At 38.9% G+C, this 16,194-nt stretch overlaps 1 protein-coding gene across 6 annotated transcripts in view; it reads right to left on the bottom strand.

The window, feature by feature from the left end:
• Positions 1-16,194, bottom strand: part of SRPK2 (SRSF protein kinase 2) — a 128,563-nt gene that overhangs the window by 78,662 nt on the left and 33,707 nt on the right. Inside the window, exon 1 of one of the 6 annotated variants that reach the window (XM_041474674.1) lies at positions 6,290-6,485. The exons of the other annotated variants lie outside the window; for them this stretch is intronic. Within the exon in view, the coding sequence (XP_041330608.1) occupies positions 6,290-6,327 (38 nt within the window). The 5' untranslated portion in view covers positions 6,328-6,485. Of the gene's footprint in view, positions 1-6,289; positions 6,486-16,194 lie in introns of those variants that run through there. 6 annotated transcript variants of the gene reach the window in all.

Below are 16,194 nucleotides of genomic sequence, written 5' to 3'. Positions count from 1 at the left end.
GCAGATACTGGTTCAGGAGTGTAAAATTCCTGAAGAAAAAACTAGTGAAAGACCTTCTGGTCACAACACCCTTTGGACAGAAAAGGTATTTTTCAGTCCACTGGAAAGTTTAGATATCCTCCAAACTGTTCAGCAGGATTCATATAAAGTCAAAAGCTGAAAGATGGCACAATTTCCTGATAATATGCTTATAACACAAAATATGCAACAAAATGGAATACTTAAATTTGCATGCATTTGCTTAATAGCATCTCTCAGTAACTACATCAATTCTGGATCAATGAAAACACATGTATCACAACACAGTAAATTCACTGAATTACATTAATATCTAAACATTTTATTATTGATTTGTAAGTATATAATATGAATATGCATATAATATGAAGACACAGAAAACCACTGATTAGTTTATCCTGTAATACACTAGAGCAACAACAGAAATACAAGCTTTGGGCGTAGGTACACATCATTTTATGCAATCTATCAGGTAACATTCCTTTACCGTTCACCATGGGGACGGAGTTGACATTTTAGCAAAGGCATGACCAAGACAGTGATTAGGCAAAATGTTTCAAGTCATGAAACAGACTAAATCTGTAATACAAAAGGCTTTGTTTAAAATGATCCATTACTTTTTTTCCCAGCATTTTACTGGGGATAGAACTGGAATACCTTAGAAAGCATATTGTGCAAGTCATGGTTTTCCAATCTTTCACATACCTTTTGTTTTAGCCATTAAATAACTGTGTTCAAACCACCACTGGATTGCTTGAGTTAGTTTCCAGTGAATAGTTCTCGTACAGGAAAACCTCACACAATGCCCCAGAACTTTCCATCTCTCACAAAATTCTCTCATTTTAGTTCCAACAGGAACTGACAAAATCTAGGTTTTAGTTTTCAGAAAGTATATTAGAAATTTCCCTGTAATAAATACCTCACAAATACTTGCATGATGAAAAGTTGCTAATCATTAAAGGAAAATAATTAAAGAAAAAAAAATTAAGTAGTGCATAGGCCATCTGAGTAGTAGGGTTACTAATTATATATTTCACTTGTAATTTTTTTACCTATAGAAGAAATTCCAGATAGAATAAACAGCAGAAAATTTATTTATAGCAGAAATAAACTGAGTCTATCCCTGGAAACCAAAATACACTTAAAATTCTTAATCTTTACAAAGCCTAGATAGAGGCTCTACCAGCTCAAAAAAAAGTGTACTGTGTCCCCTAAAAATATCACCTCAACATGCTCCACAAGTGGCTGCTTCTATATAAGCTATTTCCATTTTTTCCTACACTAGGACAATGGCATGTTGCAACATTCCTTGCCTCCACATCCCTTTCATATTACACTTAAAAGCCTCACATCCTAAAACAAGTGAGACTGTGGAACCCTTAATATGAAAACCACACAAAATATAGGATTTATTTTGGTCCAGAACTGGTGATCTAAAATTAAGCACCTAGTCTAAGAGATATATACAGGCACAATGTCACCCAACGGAGTTGGTGGTAGAATAAAGTGCCTCCCTGGACAAACAACTTAGGGCCCACACCAAGCTAGGATTATTTTCTTTCTACTTCTGAGATAAAATACAACAAATAGAATGAGCTTGTAATTTTGGGGAAAAAAAAGGGGGGCAAAATATATATTGGTCACTGTTACTATGTATTAAACAAATCAGAAGAGTTATAATTGTATGACCACTAAAATTAGATTTGAATTGTCCTGAAATGGAAGATGTACAAAATTTCTTTTATCCTATAAAAAAGAACCAGCAGAAAAAAAGCAGAAAGAGAGCTAAAGAAAATACAGTATTTTGAAATTGTGTTTAAAAGTTACTGGAATTGATGAAATAGTTGCATTATTCTGACAACTATTTTTTTCTGTGTTAAGTTACATAAATAATGGAATCATTATCTTATAATGCCCTATTATCTAACAAATATTCTAAACCATTTATCTGACATACAGCAATATCAGCTTACACATCATGTTGTTAGCTGATGGTTCTACTTTTAAACATTATTTCTGTATTTATTACAAGTTACAATTCTACCTTAAAAATAGTGCATCCACAACTAAATTAAAAGAAGAAATACACACACACAAAAACAGAATAAAACAGAATAAAAAAATGTTCCGAAACCTGAAGGCATCTTTTGACATTATAACTTGTTTCACAATGACTCCTCTAACAACTAACATTAGGTCTGTCAGAAAAGGAAGCAGACAGTACTCAGCCTCCATCTTTTTCCTTCCTTCTCACTATTTCAGATTTCTTCCTCCTTTACTTTATCCCCGAATGCCTCTTTGGCATGACCTGATGAAGAAACTATGTAAAAGCAGTGAGAAACACATTAATTTGCTCTGCAAAGATAAATTACAAAGATAGAGGGGTTTACATACCCCAAGGCTTAAGTCAAACCCCAAAAAAAAGCCAAACAAAAACTACCATTATTCCTTAAAACTTGCCTGCACCACCTGACACCAAATACTTCTACACAGAATAACATAAAACTTGTCATTTGAAAGTATCTTCCCTTTACTGTTCTTTATGAAACCCCCCCAAAATGATGAAAATTTAATTATATACATACCAGCTACCTACTTTAAGACTGCTCATGAGTGGCTGCTACTAGTTTTTTCAGAAAACACTGAAGCAGAAACTCATTTCAAAGAAACATGCATATGCAGCACTTGTAGGAAGAGGGAAAAAGAGCAGGTCAAACACTTCAGACCGATCAGCCTTGCTAATAACCTTTAGGAGAAAAGGCTCCATGGTAAAACTGCATTGCTGACACAAATTTAGCATCCAAAACCAGAGCTGAAGAAATAACAAGTTCTTTGTCCTAAAATGTGAAAAAGAAAAGTATTACATACATCAAGTCATCCAGGTGAAAGAATTAACTTTTCTCAAAAAGAAACGGAAACTTGCCAAGAGTTCCACACAGTCCCTAAAAAGGGGGAGAAAAAATCTGTGCAGCTCAAAGCATTCCCTATACTGCAGATGAGAAGAGTGCATAACTCATACACCAGAAAGAAAAACTATTTTTACTTTCCTGGAGGGCTTCTAAAAGACCATCCCTCCTCCATCTGGGTGCTGCTACCTGCTTCCTCAGGACATTTGCAAGACTTGGAGCAGTAACCTCATGCAGCCCGCAGGGAAACGCAAAGAACACAGAAGTACGTGGCAGTTTAATTACTACTCATTAGATAACGAAACCAGGTGAGTGTCACATCGTAAGCACGCTGTAGGAAAACATATCCATGGTCTCCTTCAGGCTCAGACATCCAAACAAATCAATTCAGCGACGGCAGCCGCAGTGGGTTACCTGATCCACCGCCCAGCCCACGCGCACGCTCGCATCCGCAGTTACCTGGGCTACCTTATCAACAGGAACCGGGACTTTGGCCCAGGGCAGCATGAACTACTCGGAAATTTAGGACATAAAAGACTCTGTCTGATTGTGTCTGCTCATGAAATATCCCACAGCATGCCAAAACACAGGTATCTTAATCTCATCACCTCAATTCTGCAACTTCAGTTTTTCTAGGGAGAAGGGAAGTGGAAAGGAAGGAAGAATCTATGAAAAACGTCTCAGGTTTGTATCAATTTCCTTTTCAAGGCTGCAAAAGTCTTTAAACATCTCAGAGGTTCCTCAACAAAAAGGTTCAACTTTCTTGCTAATGTCTCCTAAAAGGTTCTTAAATTCATAACAAACAACTATCCTAAGAGAACACTGCAGGATTTCTAAAATGCTGAGCCTCCATAACAGCCAAACCATCCATTATATCCCAGCTTTCTTCTCATCAGTAAGATGTCACAGCACGCTGAACTTGCCAAATGAGCAGGAAAACCTACAAACACTAAACTGTCTTGTAAAAACAAAGACCAGCCAAAGAAGGAGGCAAGTAATGGGCTTCTCTCTCCTTCCTTCTCTATTCCCATTTCATCAGTGTCTGTAAAGGCACAGAGCACCTCCTCTCCCCTCCCCTCTGGCTATGCAAGCGCTGTCTAGCAGCCTCTGCTAGTGTGGAAAACAAGAAACAAGCCATGGACTCTTTCAGATCTTCCACACAGCATTCCCACACGGAGAACTCAAGCTTCACAAGAAGTCCAACCACTAGGAGCAAGGATAAAAACCAGCAATAAATAAATATGCAAGAATTAATTTCCTTTCTGTGTTTTTCAAGAGCATGCATATTCTCATGTCTGTATGGCATAAATACACATTGCAATTCTTCTACAGAGCAAATTAGGCCAGTTTAACAGTTCAGACACTCAATATTATAATTATTTCTTTTTTAAAAATATTCTATATTCATTTTCAAAGAGCCTTGAAAGGAACTGGCAGCTAATAGGATAGACAGCACTGTTTCATAACAGCTTGCAAAAAAATTCAGTCTATTTTTAGACAGGTGAAAAGAATGTGGTTATTTCAAAAAAAAAAAAAAAAAACCAAAACCCTCCCATGAAATAAAGATGTTTTCATTTATAACTGACCATGCAGCTGATATGTCAAACAAATCTCCAGGTGAACAGCACCACATATTTAAATCCTCAAAACAAATCTGTGTGCATATACAACAGTCACATTTTAATCTTTATTGCATGATAATACATCATGCTGTTAAAAAAAATCTGACTTTTTAATTAATGTCATTCAAATGAATCTCAGACAAATGAATCATTTTCTAACTGTGTTATGATCCTTTAGAAGGACCTCTTCATCTAGGACTACCATTAGTTCAACCATGAGTATGTTCTGCTCAAAACCAGACTGATAAGATGCCGGGTGCTGCATAACATTCATTTTGATAAAATAAGTATCTGTATTATATACCAAATTCCCACACAGCAATGCCAATGTAAGTCTTTCCAAAAATCAAGTTAACACCTGTTTCCTTTACTATTTTCACTCCATCATCCTCCCTGTTATCACCACCATTTTACGAGTCTTATATTTAAAAATTTTAGGCATAAGAGTGGGATAAAGGTTAACAAATAAACAATTGCATTTTCACTCCTCATTCCTAATTTTGAACAAGTAAATACCAAAATTCCTCTCAAAGCTCTTCTTATATTTCTCCATTTTGGAAAGGTGACTTAACATCCCATTCCCCCCCACCATTTTCTGTATCTGTTATTGCTGGTATTTTGTTATAACCACAGCTGGTGAAAGGCAATGCAGTTTGCTTCTACATATCATACATAAATATACTTATAAATCAAATTAAATTGCTCATTTTGGTTTTTCAAACCACCCATGCCACACAGCACTCGTTCATTTTGAAAGATTTCTTTTAGCCTGTTTCCTTAAGATAGCATTCAGTGCCTTATCATGTCTCTCTATGCTGAGCCATTCAATAAAATAAACTTCAGCTCATTATTTCAGCCTAACACAGTTTGAGAGCTTAAAATTAACAGTATTTTTTCACCAACGTCCAGTATTAAAATGGTGAAACAGAACATTCAGAGGGTCTTTTGCATACAGCTAAAAGGTTTATTGTAAATAATGGGGGGCAAATGGTATCATGTTTCTCTAGACTGAAACAGTTTCAAAACCAAAAATGCCCTAAAATGCAGCTGTAAGCAAAACAGAAGTGAGCAGGGCTGGCTCATTTAAAATCAACAAAATAATCACCAGGAGGCTATTTCACGTCAGAAGAGTTAAATGTACATTTAGTACCTTGAAGTATTTCCCTAAAAATGCTACTTGAAATAGCACTAATCTGATTGACAGATAAAATAATTGCTTTAAAAACACTTCTGAGTCATTTTGTCCTTACCTGCAGGCATGAACCATTACTGCATGCAGCGACTGCTCCATTTCCTAGCACAGACTTGAACAGGGATCACATCTATCTTACAGAATGTGACTAATAGGGGGATTTGCGATTCCTGAGCTACTTTCCAGAGGACACTCCCTTTTCCACATAACAGGGCACGAAACGCTTCGCCAAGTTCTATTTGCTACCGATGCGAAGGGGCAGGAGCGCGGGGAGCGCGGGGAGCGCGGCGGGGTCTGCGCGGCGCCGCTCGCCTGACAGGCGCGGGGTCCGCAGCAGCCAGCCCCGCCAGGATCCGCATGCTGCAGCCCGCCGGGCTCCGGGGCACTGCCCGGCACCCGCAACCTCGGCCAAAACGCACAAAGCTCGACCAGAAGGACAGGCTGGGTGGGCACGGTGCGAGATCCAGCATGCAGCACGCGGACAATGCCAGCAGCCCCGCGGAGGCAGAGGGAGAAGCCCCGCGTTCATGCGGACGGGGATGCGGCCGTACCTTTCTGGAGAGGACGACTTCTCAGAGTTAACTGACATCAGCAGCTCAGTCTTCTGCTTGATTTCTGGAAAAATCAGAAAACGTTCACCACCGACACCGCCTGCCCTCGCCTTCCGGAGGTCTCGCTTCCCTGCGCCCTTTTGTCCGCCGGAGGCCCGGGACGCGGCGCTGTGCGAGGCCGCCCAGCCGCGCTCGGAGGGCCGGGCCCGCGCACATGACCGCGCACGGCGGGCGGAACCATCGCCGAGCGGGGGGCGCCGCTCCGCGCCCGAGCCCGCGGGGGCAGCGCGGGGGCCGCGCCACCGCTGCCGCCGGCGGGGGGGACGCGGGGGGTGCCCGCCGAGGGGAAAAACGCCGAAACAAAGGATTCCCGGCACGGATCGTCTTCCCGGGCACCTTGCTAAGAGCTACTGCACACCCGCGAAAGCCTCCAGATCAAAAGCCCTGAAAAATATGGCTCTTTGAATCATTTTTGTCACAAAAAGCGAGGTATTAAATCACTACTTTCACACAGGGGTGAGAAACCAGACGTGGAAAACGCTAGGCACACCTGGATTTGGGCTTTTAGTGGTCTCCTCTAATGTCCCCCAAATACACTTAGAAAAGTAATAATTCATTTTCCTGGTTTTTTTTTTTTCCTTTTTTTGAACACCTAGTAATTCCCGCAGAGGGTGTTTGGGCACTGAACAGCTCCCCAGGGCAGTGGTCACAGCGCCAGCCTGGCGGAGTTCAGGAAGCGTTTGGACAATGCTCTCAGGCACACGGGGTCACTCCTGGGAACGGTGCCCTGCAGGGCTGGGAGCTGGCCTTGCCGATCCTGGTGGGTTCCTGCCCACTCAGTGATCAGCAGCCCAGCCCCTGTAAGGCCCGGCTGGTCCTCGTTCCCCGAATGCGGGCAGCACACCCCGGCACGGACACGCAGCGTGCTGGGACCAGGGGGAGATGCACCCTGCCGCTCGCTTCACAAGATCCTGCCGAAACAGAGCCTGCTGAAAAGTGAATTCACCAGGCGCTCTGGAGTCAAGGTTTGTGACCCAAAATAACCAAAAGAACAAAGGGATGTGAACCTCATTTTAAGATCATATCCTCGCCGGAGACCATAGTGTTGCCTATGGCAATACTGGTAAGAGCTGAGCAACACTTATGTCCACTTGTTAACAGCCACAGGAAACCTGAACTGTCTGGGATTAACCATTCCACAACGGAAGACCTTCAACCTGACTTTTCTTCCTCTCTTCATACATATCCTCAGGTACAAAGCCACAGAAATTTCTGAAAACAGAAGAAGAGAAGCTGGGTAACTAGATTGATTTATTTTTTTCCCAACCACAGTTACGAAAGCATTATTACTATCTGAATAGTTTATCACTCATGCTCTGGTGGAAGGCTTGCAAGCTAGCAAGTGATCGTCACCTTTTTAAGCATATGCCACTTGTTCTTCCCAAAACATACTGATCAGAAGAACCTCCAAGAAGTATATCAGTTCTCACATCCAAAGCAGACGCTTCTCAGATCTTTGAAAACATATCTGTGAAATGCCAGTATGTTCACAACTGGCTCCACTACATGACTGCAAGTACCATAAAAATCTTATTTTACCATTGTCCATCCCAGGTAGCAAGTGGTCCTACAGTCACAGCTACAGGGATACTTCTCTGCACACCCAGACTCAGATCCCAGGGTAGGGGGTAAACTTAAGTCAATTTCTCTACCACAAAGCCTTTACACCGACTGACTATAAATATGGTCCTCAACTCCAAAGTCCAACAAATTTTTAATTCGTTCTGAAGATGCTTATAAATTAAAATTTATTACATAAACTGATATTAACAAGGCAGAATTTTATAGCAAAACAAGATCCACAGAGTTTGGAAGGAAGTGATCAAATTATTTATTCCATAACTAAGCCTCCACATTGGCTTTGCAATGGATATCCAGAGATTATTACACTACGACTTTATTGCTAACAGTACACCACATGTTAAAAACAAATCCAAGATATAAGTTATTTCACCACAAACTTTTGAGTCCCTGCATTCTCTACAAGATGCACAGTATTTCTCCACAATGGTATTAAAGCACATAATTTAATTTTACTTCTAGTAACCAAGTGACAACAAAGACTTATTTAATATAGCTGCAAGAAGAATTTAAATAAAATGAGACCTCGTAGGAAAAAAAAATTCTAATGTCTTCATGAGCATACTGCTCGACAATTAGATAACACTTTCATCACGAGGTTTTCGGGTTTTACTTTCCTGTTTGTCTTCTGTCAATTTGAAATCTTTTCTTCTTTGGAATTTACCAATCTTCTGTCTCTGCTACCTGAGATTTTTGCAAGTGGACCTCTTTTGTTCATTTTTAAAAGCAAATGTACACCTTTACACATCCATACGGCAGCAGCAAACTCAGGCTGATACCATCACTATCACTCCTCATACAAAACTGATAGTGGGAATATCACCAAAGTAAGACACATGAGCTTTACACTAAGTGCCTTTATGCCATAAGAGACTAATGGCTGCAGAAACAGCAATGTTCTCAGTTATTTATTTTGATTATTTATAAATTACATATCCAGAATTCTGGGATCATTTACAGAATTTATTAGAACTTAGAAATTGCATCCCAAGTCCAAATAACAAACAGCAGAAATCCCTTCAAACTGCAGCCACCATAGCACCACCCTACCAGCCTTTGTGTCCAGAAGAATGCAAATTACAGCAGTATTTGTTAAACTCAAAATAAGACGAAGAGAAAAGAGAGGAAAAAGGAAAGATTTACAATTGAACAGCTCTTCCTGGAGGTTTCTTGGTTCAAGACCCTCCAACCTAACACAGAACTAACACTTCCACTTTCAGTTTACCTCAAGTACAGTGCCACAAAGGCAAATGCTGGGCTGTTCAGGACCTGCACCTCTTACAGATTCAAGGAACCACACCTTTCATGGGTTTCATGAGTGGATTCAATAACTGTAGAATAGACAGTTTGATTAATTTGATTTGTTTAGTAGTTGTAGATCTGTCTTCATAGATTAATTTGGGAATGAGGATTATTTCTTTTAAGAGTAATACTGGAACCCAGAGGTACAGTGAACCTCTGCTTAGTCAGCAAGCATTTACATCCTGACTGAAGAGTTTTGGGTTGTCCTAGTTTCTGAGGCCACAAAAAAGACAGCACTCTACACAGAACCACATCCAGAACAGATCATAACAGACTGAATAAAAGCTGAAGATGAATGAAGACTGGATGTGGCACTTGGTGCCAGGGTTTAGTTGAGGTGTCAGGGAACAGGTTGGACTCGATGATCTTGAAGGTCTCTTCCAACCTTGATTCTGACATTCGGTGAAATTGCACAGCTCAAAGCAGCAGTTAATGCAGTAAATGTTTTCAGTTACAAAATAACAATAAATTCAGCTACGGGTAGTATCGTTGTCACCAACTCCTCGGTCATTCCAAGCACTTCATCAGCCCACTTTGAGTAATTTTGCACTGTGTACAGATCAAGTGGCAGACAACTGGCTCTCAGCCAAGGCCTGAGAGAAGCAGATACACTAAGTCTCTAAAGCCATACTATTCAAGCTGTGATTGAATGACAACAAAAACCAGAAAGGCCCTACACTGCCCAAAATGGCTTCCTAATCATCATTGTTATTTTTTCAAACCAGAGCAAAGCCGAAACTAACCGTAATTTTTTTTTTTGCCTGGATGTTTGCCTCCTCTGATAAGTTCAAGTGGAAATTGTTAGACTAGAGAAAAATGCATCAGATAAAGTTAAAGTAGGAAGGCATTTGCTATGTCAGGAAACAAAAATAACAGAGGCTTGGAAAAATGGAGAGGAGAGTCCTAGAAAGAGATACTGGCAGTTTCTAAACTCACAGGGGATTTGTCAGAGAGCATCATATCAAAAGCTCCAAGCAACCTGAAGTTTCCATACCAAATTTAGAACAAACCACCTCAGAAATTATAAGGGAAGAAACTCTCCACACAAGATGAAGAAGATAAATTCTGTTATTCAGCAATGTGAAAGAAGAACAAAAAAAAATTTATGTGGGAATTAGGATATCTGAGGGATATATACATAATCTGGAAAAAAGAATAGAGGAGCAGAATTAGCCAGGAGTTTTGTTTATTTGTTCTATCAATTAAAAAAAAAAAAAAACACACACAAGAGCTCTCCACAATGAAAGAAAATAAAAAATCCTAGCTGCTGTTTAAGCACAGATGGAGAAGTGTGGACAAGGTATATGGCACTGCACAAACTGTTCCCTGTGACATATGGGTAGATATCAGAGTCACCACGATTTCAAAGTCAACTGACAGAAGTCACTGTTTCACTAAAAATTTAATCATGTCTACCGCAAACAGATTATCTCAATGGTCTACAACATGTTCATCAGTCGAGATTAAAATATCTTACTGACAGTGCATGTATTAAATTTATCCAGGGCAGAGATCCACTGTTGCAGAACTCAACTAATACAGCTTCTTCCTCCTCCCACCCCCGTGCCTTTTGGGAGCAAAGGAAGAGACAAAGTAGCATCTAAACATAAGTACCTTCAGTTTTTTGCAAGTTTCCATACATCCTTTCTAAAATAAATATTATACTAAACTGATGCAAGAAAAATACACTTCATTTTTAATTAATAGGTAGGCTCGTCCACACATTTTGTTAGTCATATCAGATAATAAACTAGCAGGTTTAGTGCTTTTCTTCCATTTTCTGTGTGGTGTATATGTTAGGACACAAACTTGAGGTGCTTTTAGCCTTTCTTCTATACTATCTTTAAACACGTGCTTCCTTATCAATATCCATCCTAGTCTATTCTCCACTGAATTTTCCATCCTCACATCACAATTACAGCTGCTTGGATCTTACAATTTGCCTATAAAACCTTCATCCTACTGCAAATTGACTACTTCCAGTATTACTCTTAAAAGAAATAATCCTGATTCCTAAATTAATCTATGAAGACAGATCTGAAACTATTAAACAAATCAAATTAATCAAACTGTCTATTCTAAGTAATTTTTCAGCCTTGACGTCATAAAGTGCACTAGGGACTTTGGTATCAGTAATTTGATTTTCATATGGACAGATCTATGTTTTGAGCTTTGGATCATTGTTGTGCAGGTGACATGCTAAACAGCACAAACACATTAAATTTAAATTCTCCTGATGAGGCACTGGACCCCAGACAAAATGAGACAGCTTTGCACACAACTTGAGAGTTCACTGCTTTATATGTTTTAGATCATGTACTTTTAAAATAAGTAGTTCTAAAAGACTGCTAGAATCACAGGCTGTGTGATTAAAATGGGTTTCAAAATGGCACAAACAGAGCAAGCCTAAATTTGATAAGCATATGAATACTAAATGGGGTAGTATTGAAGCATAAATGAGTATAACTGCCCAAAAATAAAATAATCTTCCAGATGTCACTAAGCTTCTGAAGTAAGGAAAAAAAAATAGTAGCTTTTTGGACTTCTTCAGGTCTCATGCATAACATTCACATCAATACTGATACACAAGCCAGCGACTGCCCCACTGAAGAATCGGTGACAGAAAAACTAGCTGCAATCTCCTCTTGAGGAGACTACATTAATATTCTTAGTATTATTCCTCTTCAATATGTTAAATAATATTTCTGCTCAGAGCATGAGGAAATTAGAACTTTTAAGGTTATGCCATACCTGTAGTATTAAAATCACTGTTTTAAGAAACTGTTTACTTCCAAATGATAAAGCAAACTCTCTCCTTTCCTAAAGACATGTATTAGAAAAAGTCAGCAATATCAAAATGCATTTCACATTTTAAACATTTTTGTAAAAGTCATGTTTTAGTTACTGCTCTGAATGTACAGCATGTTTTGGAAAAACACCTCTTTGTCCCACACACAAGTTCTAGAGACCAGATAATAGATAGAAAAGGAAGTTTTTTCCTATACACTGCACAAGTTCAACTACAGCTGGGTCCCACTCATGCTCAGCTCGGCAGACAATATCTAGGAGTCAATATCTAATGATGGGAAAAAACATAGAAATTTTTTTTAAGTCTTTTTCTTGCATAAAGGGGAAGATGGATTTACTCAGTATCTACAGGTACATTCAATGGACTTCATGTTAATAGTAGTGACTCTTTTGGGATTTTTGAGAAACTACATGCTGCATGTGATCTTCTCCTAGTGATCTCACTGCCTTTTACATTTCTGATATACTTAAAACTACTGGAACCATAGGCTCAGGTTCTTTTAAAGAACATATTCATAGTATTCATATTCACTGCTGTCCTTCTAAACAGTTTTCCACACATGAGCTGTGGTTGAAAAATAATACTTTTCACAAAATAGTCTGAGGAAAACATGTCTTCCTGCAAAATGGCTGCTAGTCCCAGTTAGTACCCAAAAGTTAAGTCTACCCTAATTCTTAAAGACAGACATCCTTCACATGCAGATGACACTGCCAGCTGCTTAGCACAGTTCTCCTTACAGAAACAGAGGCCAAAGCTGCTCTGAAAGACAGTACATACCTTCAATGGTAGTTGTTGCCTTGTTTTTGCAAAAGAGAATGGAAGACTATTTATTGAAAACTTGCAGAACAATGATATTTCATTCAAGAAAAATAGCAACACCATATTGTCATTTTACAACTTAATTTCACTGAATCTTCACCATGAGGAGGACACTGAAAAACATGGGATACAGAAAGGAGTGAAATGTGGTAGGAAGGAAGCACACACTGCGGATCACAAGAGTGAAAACAAGCTTGAGAACATCACCCGTACAGTAAAGCTTGTTTCTGCTTCTCCAGGAGGGAAAAGAGAACCCAAAATGCACAGATTAATTTGCCTTTTACTTGTTTAAATAATTAGTTTCCAAATATATAAATATACATAATTCATGTAAGTTACACCTCTGAAGAATTTTTAATGCAGTCAGATTATATATTAATAATTTTGAAGGAAGTTTGTAGATAAATTTGAGGAAGCATTAGATATTTAAGATAAATGGCATTACTATATGCTACAATTACTCAATAAATGGCCCATCATTAACATAGGGAAGCAGAATTACCTATGTTTAACTAGTTAAACATAACTAGTCATTTGAATTTCTTTTAGTCATCCACATAACTAAGCCTGGTTGACATAATCTGGCACGTGATCTATTGCCAGACTGTAATATTCCCTAATAAAGTGCTTACGGAAACACAAAGGTTTCAATAAGAGGAATTCTTCATTCTCATAGTTCTGCTGGGTCTGCCAGCATTTGCTGTACCAGATGTATGCCCAGCACCACATTGCTTTCCCCTCCTTCCTCCCATCTCAGGCCAATAAACAACTCTGTTTCTTTGAAAATCTATGCTTTTACAACAAGTCATTCTGCAAAGAAAGAAAATTTCTTCATTTGGCATAACTACTTGTCAGATTAAATACCAGGGAGCACACCAAAGAAAGCACTATTCACCCCAAATATATCTGTGCTTGTTATTTCCTAATTATTGGCGTACTGAACTTTATTATTTTTAAGTATTTAAGGTTTATGAGAACAGCTTTGTTTGGAGGGGGCAGGGACAGAGTTGAGAACATTTCCCAGAGCTCCCAGAAAACAGAAAGCTTATTCCTACAAGTTTATTAATTTTAGGGGAAAAAGAACAAACATCCCAACCCAAAAACCCAAAAAGTCTAAGTATGTTAAAGCATAGCCTTTGTGCTTTAAAATCAGCTGCCAATTGCTTCCTATTACTAGAAAAAAACCATACTTCCATACGGAAATAGCTGGACACAAGGTAGTCAAAGAGTGAATTAAAAACTGGTTATTCTGTTAGATAAAACACAGTAAGTCATTTGCTGTATTTTCCAAATCTTGTCTAGAGGCAAGTGGTTTGCCAAGCATACATGGACAGCTTTTCTGTTGAAGCTGAAAAAAATTCAATTTCCAGCAAAATAATGAGTATTAGACACCCTCAAACTACATAATTTCTACTATCTTCACTATCTTAACTCAATGGACAGAGTGAATGATTTCTGATCTCTAATCCAAAATATTTCTACATTATTTCCTTTATATTCATGAGTACAATTCTTACTGTGTTAGGATCCTTCTGATAATAGCATTTTCTTTCAGGTCTATAATTTGTCTTAAGTGCTGTTCAAATTTTCAACCACTATTATTTTTCCATAATTTGTTATATGCTTTATTTTCAAAATTCAAGAAAAAAAATTTGCTCTAATGTAGCAGATTGACAATTCCAGTTTTAAAGGAAAAACAGGTTTCTATTCATCCAAACTGAGTCAAGCATATGTTACCTTATAAAGACTAAAGCAGTGACTCATAAAATCTTGCACACATTGATTCCTCCCTCTCCTAGGAGATGAAGCTACATGATTTACCCAAAAGGATTAAATGAGGTCACAGTTATTGAATACATGTTAAAACCTTAAACTTCAGGTTAGAATTTCTTCTTAGTCTTACTTTTTCAGAATCATTCACTGCTCTAAAAAGCCTTATATTTTTACTTTTCTTTACAAAATTTACAGATAGAAATCCTTAGAGTAGAAATACTTTTAAATTAAGATATTTAGCACGTTTGCCGTATGCTTTTCAATAGGTTTTTATACTGTGATTATTATCACAGTAGCTACACAACTGATTTTTCCCAATATTCTTGCAAGGCTTTTGACATTTCTTATCCAGCAGATCATCAGGCTCTTATACTCCTTGAATTTTCAGATGCAAAGACATTCTCAGCCCTGTTCCTCTAGGACATGGGAAGGACTTGTTTCACCTTTTCTCGGACTCAGAAGAGTACACACAGTTCTCAGAAAAAGCTCCATCAAAAAAGCACATCATCCCAAGCACAAAGCAAGCCAAAAATCTTTCCACTGTAGCAGCTATTTGTGTCCCAGCGAGACATGGGTGGTGATAGCTTACCCAAAGTCTAAGTCTTGAGGAACATTGGATAGGTAACAGAGTTGTCTTTGTCAAACTTCATGTTTATAATAGAGACAAGGGCAGAACAGGGAAACAAAAAATGTTTTGCCTGAAGGAACAAGAGCAAGAGGAGCATTCCTCAGCAGCCATTAAAAGTGCCAAAACCAAGATACTGATGCCAGCTGTACCATGCCACAATCACCAAATAACATCATATACTCCTGTCTTTACCTCTAGTTCCTACATTTGGACACAGTACAGCTCCTGTGTAAATAAGCCTGACCATGTCCACTCAGCAGTACAAGCTCAAACTGGTCACCCTTGAATGGAATAGGCAGGATTTGTCTCACAGCAAATTTAATATTAAACAGTATTAAACAAACCTCGAAATTCTCTATCTGAGCAGTCAGCCATCCTTCAAGTATGCTCTTTGCAGCTTGTTTCTTATTGAAAAGACAATGGAAGAGCCAATGCAAGCTCTGAAATCCTGCTCCAGCCTGTCAGACCAACATCAATTACTGCAATGAAAAGGCTCGTTGGATCTGTGGCACCAGTGCCAGATATCTCTCTGTCAGAGACAGCAAAGATACCTTTGCTATCTCTGAGGTAAAGCACACAACTGGCAGAAGAAACATAACGTGAAAGCACCATCACTTCCCAGCCACTGGAGAGGCACGTGCAGTGACTGCAGCCATCCCTGCCTCATCCACTGGCAGTGGATGTGTCCTCCTGCTGCCATCACCACCACTGACAGCAAGAAATCCCGAGACACTGCCCAGAAGGAAATCACTGCCTACTGTAACACACACCCCCAGTAACAGATAAAGCTGCAATGATCACACCTGGGAACAAAGACGATTCTCTGTTAACACAGCATCATTTTATTACCTTAGATTTTTTAATTAAATAAATGGATCTACCTATTCTTAAATTACATCTTGATCAAGTTTAATCTTTTGGAAACAGTATCAT

Source organism: Pyrgilauda ruficollis, unplaced genomic scaffold (assembly GCF_017590135.1).
Source record: "Pyrgilauda ruficollis isolate IOZ18807 unplaced genomic scaffold, ASM1759013v1 scaffold33, whole genome shotgun sequence".
NCBI classification, from domain to species: Eukaryota; Metazoa; Chordata; class Aves; order Passeriformes; family Passeridae; genus Pyrgilauda; species Pyrgilauda ruficollis.
The sequence above is the reverse complement of the archived record's forward strand: the minus strand, read 5'-3'. Positions and strand labels throughout refer to the sequence as shown.